At 41.6% G+C, this 2860-nt stretch overlaps 1 protein-coding gene across 1 annotated transcript; it reads left to right on the top strand.

The window, feature by feature from the left end:
• Positions 1 to 546: 546 nt before the first annotated feature.
• LOC104297708 (neuropeptide Y receptor type 4-2) lies at positions 547 to 1680 on the top strand. The gene has a single exon (XM_009897697.2). The coding sequence runs from the start codon at positions 547 to 549 to the stop codon at positions 1678 to 1680; it is 1134 nt and encodes a 377-aa protein (XP_009895999.2).
• Positions 1681 to 2860: the final 1180 nt, after the last annotated feature.

Genomic DNA, 2860 nt, shown 5'->3' with positions numbered 1-2860 from the left:
TTCTGGCTGCAGTCACAAATGCATTTCACATATTAACTCACGTAAGATACTTCAGTGTTAGCTTTATGCACCTAATATGCCTTACTTTTCACATTGGTGTTTAGCTCAGTTGAAGGTAAATGCAGCCCTGCAGCATGTCTTCTCCGCAGTTTTGCATCAGAATCCTGCAAAACCAGAATTACACAGAATCTTTACCCCTAAATATGTTTTTATCCAGCTTTCTGGAAAGATCACTCTACCACATTAGTGATGTTCAAGATACTGCATTGAGTTAAGATGTTCTTAAATTCGTGGGACAACCTTACAACGAATAAACACCATCATAATTCAATAGAGTTGCATTGCCTTCCATACCACAGTTTAGCAAAGGGTTTTGACTGATTTCTCAGCATAACTAAACAATATTTTTTCCCCCTTCCTTTGCAGATGTACCCAGATCTTCCACAGCCAGCAGATAAAACCTTTTTTTTTTTTTTTAAGGCTGCCTTCTGAAGACCCAACTCTGTTTGACTACCACTTTTTTGGATAAATAATTTGGAGTTCAGGATGAATAAGTCAAGGGCTGTTAATGATGGTTTTAATTTCCTCACCAGTAAGAACTGGAGTTCAAACCGAAGCTTCCCTGTGCACATTTCTAATCAGTGCAGGAACATCACTGACCTTACTGTCTTTCTAACCACCTCTTACAGCTTGGAGACTGTCCTAGGCATTGTTGGAAACATCTGTCTTATTGCTGTCATAGCCAGGCAGAAGGAAAAGGCTAATGTAACCAATATCCTAATTTCCAACTTAATAATTTCAGACTTGTTTATGTGTCTTGTCTGTCTGCCTTTTACTGTCATTTACACCATGATGGACTACTGGATGTTTGGGGAAGTTATGTGCAAAATGACCTCTTTCACTCAGTGCACATCTGTGACAGTGTCAATTCTTTCCCTTGTTCTTATTGCTCTCGAAAGACACCAGCTTATCATAAATCCAACTGGCTGGAGGCCAAGTATCTCCCAAGCCTATCTGGGAATCGGAGTAATTTGGATTTTAGCATGTCTCATGTCCCTGCCCTTTTTGACCACATCCATTTTGTCTAATGATCTGTATGAGCAGCTCTCCCACATTATGAATTTTTCCACTGATAAGGCCATATGCATTGACTCATGGCCTTCAGAGCAACACAGGCTGATCTACACTACCACTTTGCTGCTCTTGCAATATTGCATCCCACTGTTCTTCATTATACTTTGCTACCTGCGTATCTACTTACGCCTACAGAAGAGAAAGGACATGTTTGAGAAGAGCGAATACAGCAGCCGAGCAGTTCAGCTGAGAAGGATAAATATTTTGTTAGCATCCATGGTTGCTGCTTTTGCTGTTTGCTGGCTACCACTGCATGTTTTCAATACCATTGTGGACTGGAATTACAAAATCATTTCGCCTTGCCACCATAATCTGATTTTCTCATTGTGTCACCTTGTAGCTATGGCTTCTACCTGTGTCAACCCTGTTATCTATGGTTTCCTAAACAGCAACTTCAAAAAAGAAGTTAAGTCACTGATTCTGAGCTGCCAGCATAATTCAGTATCTGCATCAATGGAAGAATATGATCATTTGCCTTTATCCACCATGCAAACTGAGATTTCCAAGGGCTCACTGACATTGAACTGCAGACACAATTCTATCTAGCTAGAAGAAAACATCTCAGAGGGATGCTCTGACACCACACACCATTACACGTAGGTATAAAGAGCAAGTGGTGATGCCTGAAGGTGAACAGGAATCCATTACTGCCTGAATTTTTGAAGAACAGGTAAAAGGAAGTCATGAACATATAAAGCAGCTCCTACGGTACACAAGTTGTTCAGGTCACTGAGACAGTACAGCCACTGAGGCGACTGGGCTGATGCATATATGGCTGCTGTAGCAGATCAGTAACTAATCTGTGGCTGCATATAGACTGACACAAGGTTCATCAGCTAAGATCACACCTCCACCTTGGCTGCAGTAAGAAACCCAGAGTTCCAATTTCAGCACTACAGGCTGCCAAAATTCACAAAAGAGAGGACTCTCTCTGTTTTTCAGTATTATTAAGATGTTTATGTATGGCTGACACAGCAGTGCAACAGAGACCTGTAAGTATATGAAATGTTGTGCTTCAACTCTCACAGCCCATTAGGTAACAGCAAACTTTCAGTAGATAGAATTCACATCAAACAACTGGATGTTTGTGTGAAACCTCTCTGTCATACAGGCTGGGGAATAGCCACTGCATCTGCAAATGGGCACACAGAACAACGACCCTGGTATGTGAAGATGACGGTTACCTATTGAGGAATGGTGGCAAATGCAAATGTTACTCAATGGATTAAACTCTTGAAATACATTGTGATGACCCAGACTGCTGTTTTTAAGCAAATGAAAAACTGTTGTAGATCTACGTGAAAATTAGTCTGGTTGGCTTTGCAATTCCTGCTGCTATCAGTCACAAAGCTCTGCAATGCTAAAGATGCATACCACAATGATACAAGGCAGCTGGGTTATTGGAGTTGCTACCGAGACCTGGAACAAGATGTCGCTTCTGCTGCAGAAGCTCCTTGGTACTTTAGTCATGAAGCATGTCATTGAAAAGATCAGAATGGGCATGAAAACATGCTGGTGGCTTTTCCTCCCAACCCCCCCATCCCTATCCCACCCCCCCAAAGAAATAAGCATGTGCATGGAGAAATTCAGTGTCCTGTTAAAATAAAACCATATGTCAGATACCAGTCCCACTTCCTGGCATCAGCAACACTGATGGAGCTACAATGCCAACTAATCAGTACAAGGTCAATGAAAATGCACATGTGGCTGAAGCCAACTTACATGT

This window comes from Dryobates pubescens, chromosome 8 (assembly GCF_014839835.1).
Source record: "Dryobates pubescens isolate bDryPub1 chromosome 8, bDryPub1.pri, whole genome shotgun sequence".
Classification (NCBI taxonomy): domain Eukaryota; kingdom Metazoa; phylum Chordata; class Aves; order Piciformes; family Picidae; genus Dryobates; species Dryobates pubescens.
The sequence above is the reverse complement of the archived record's forward strand: the minus strand, read 5'-3'. Positions and strand labels throughout refer to the sequence as shown.

Excerpts from the sequence above, each read along its gene's own strand:
- LOC104297708 (XM_009897697.2), top strand. The coding sequence starts at position 547 with ATGAATAAGTCAAGGGCTGTTAATGATGGTTTTAATTTCCTCACCAGT.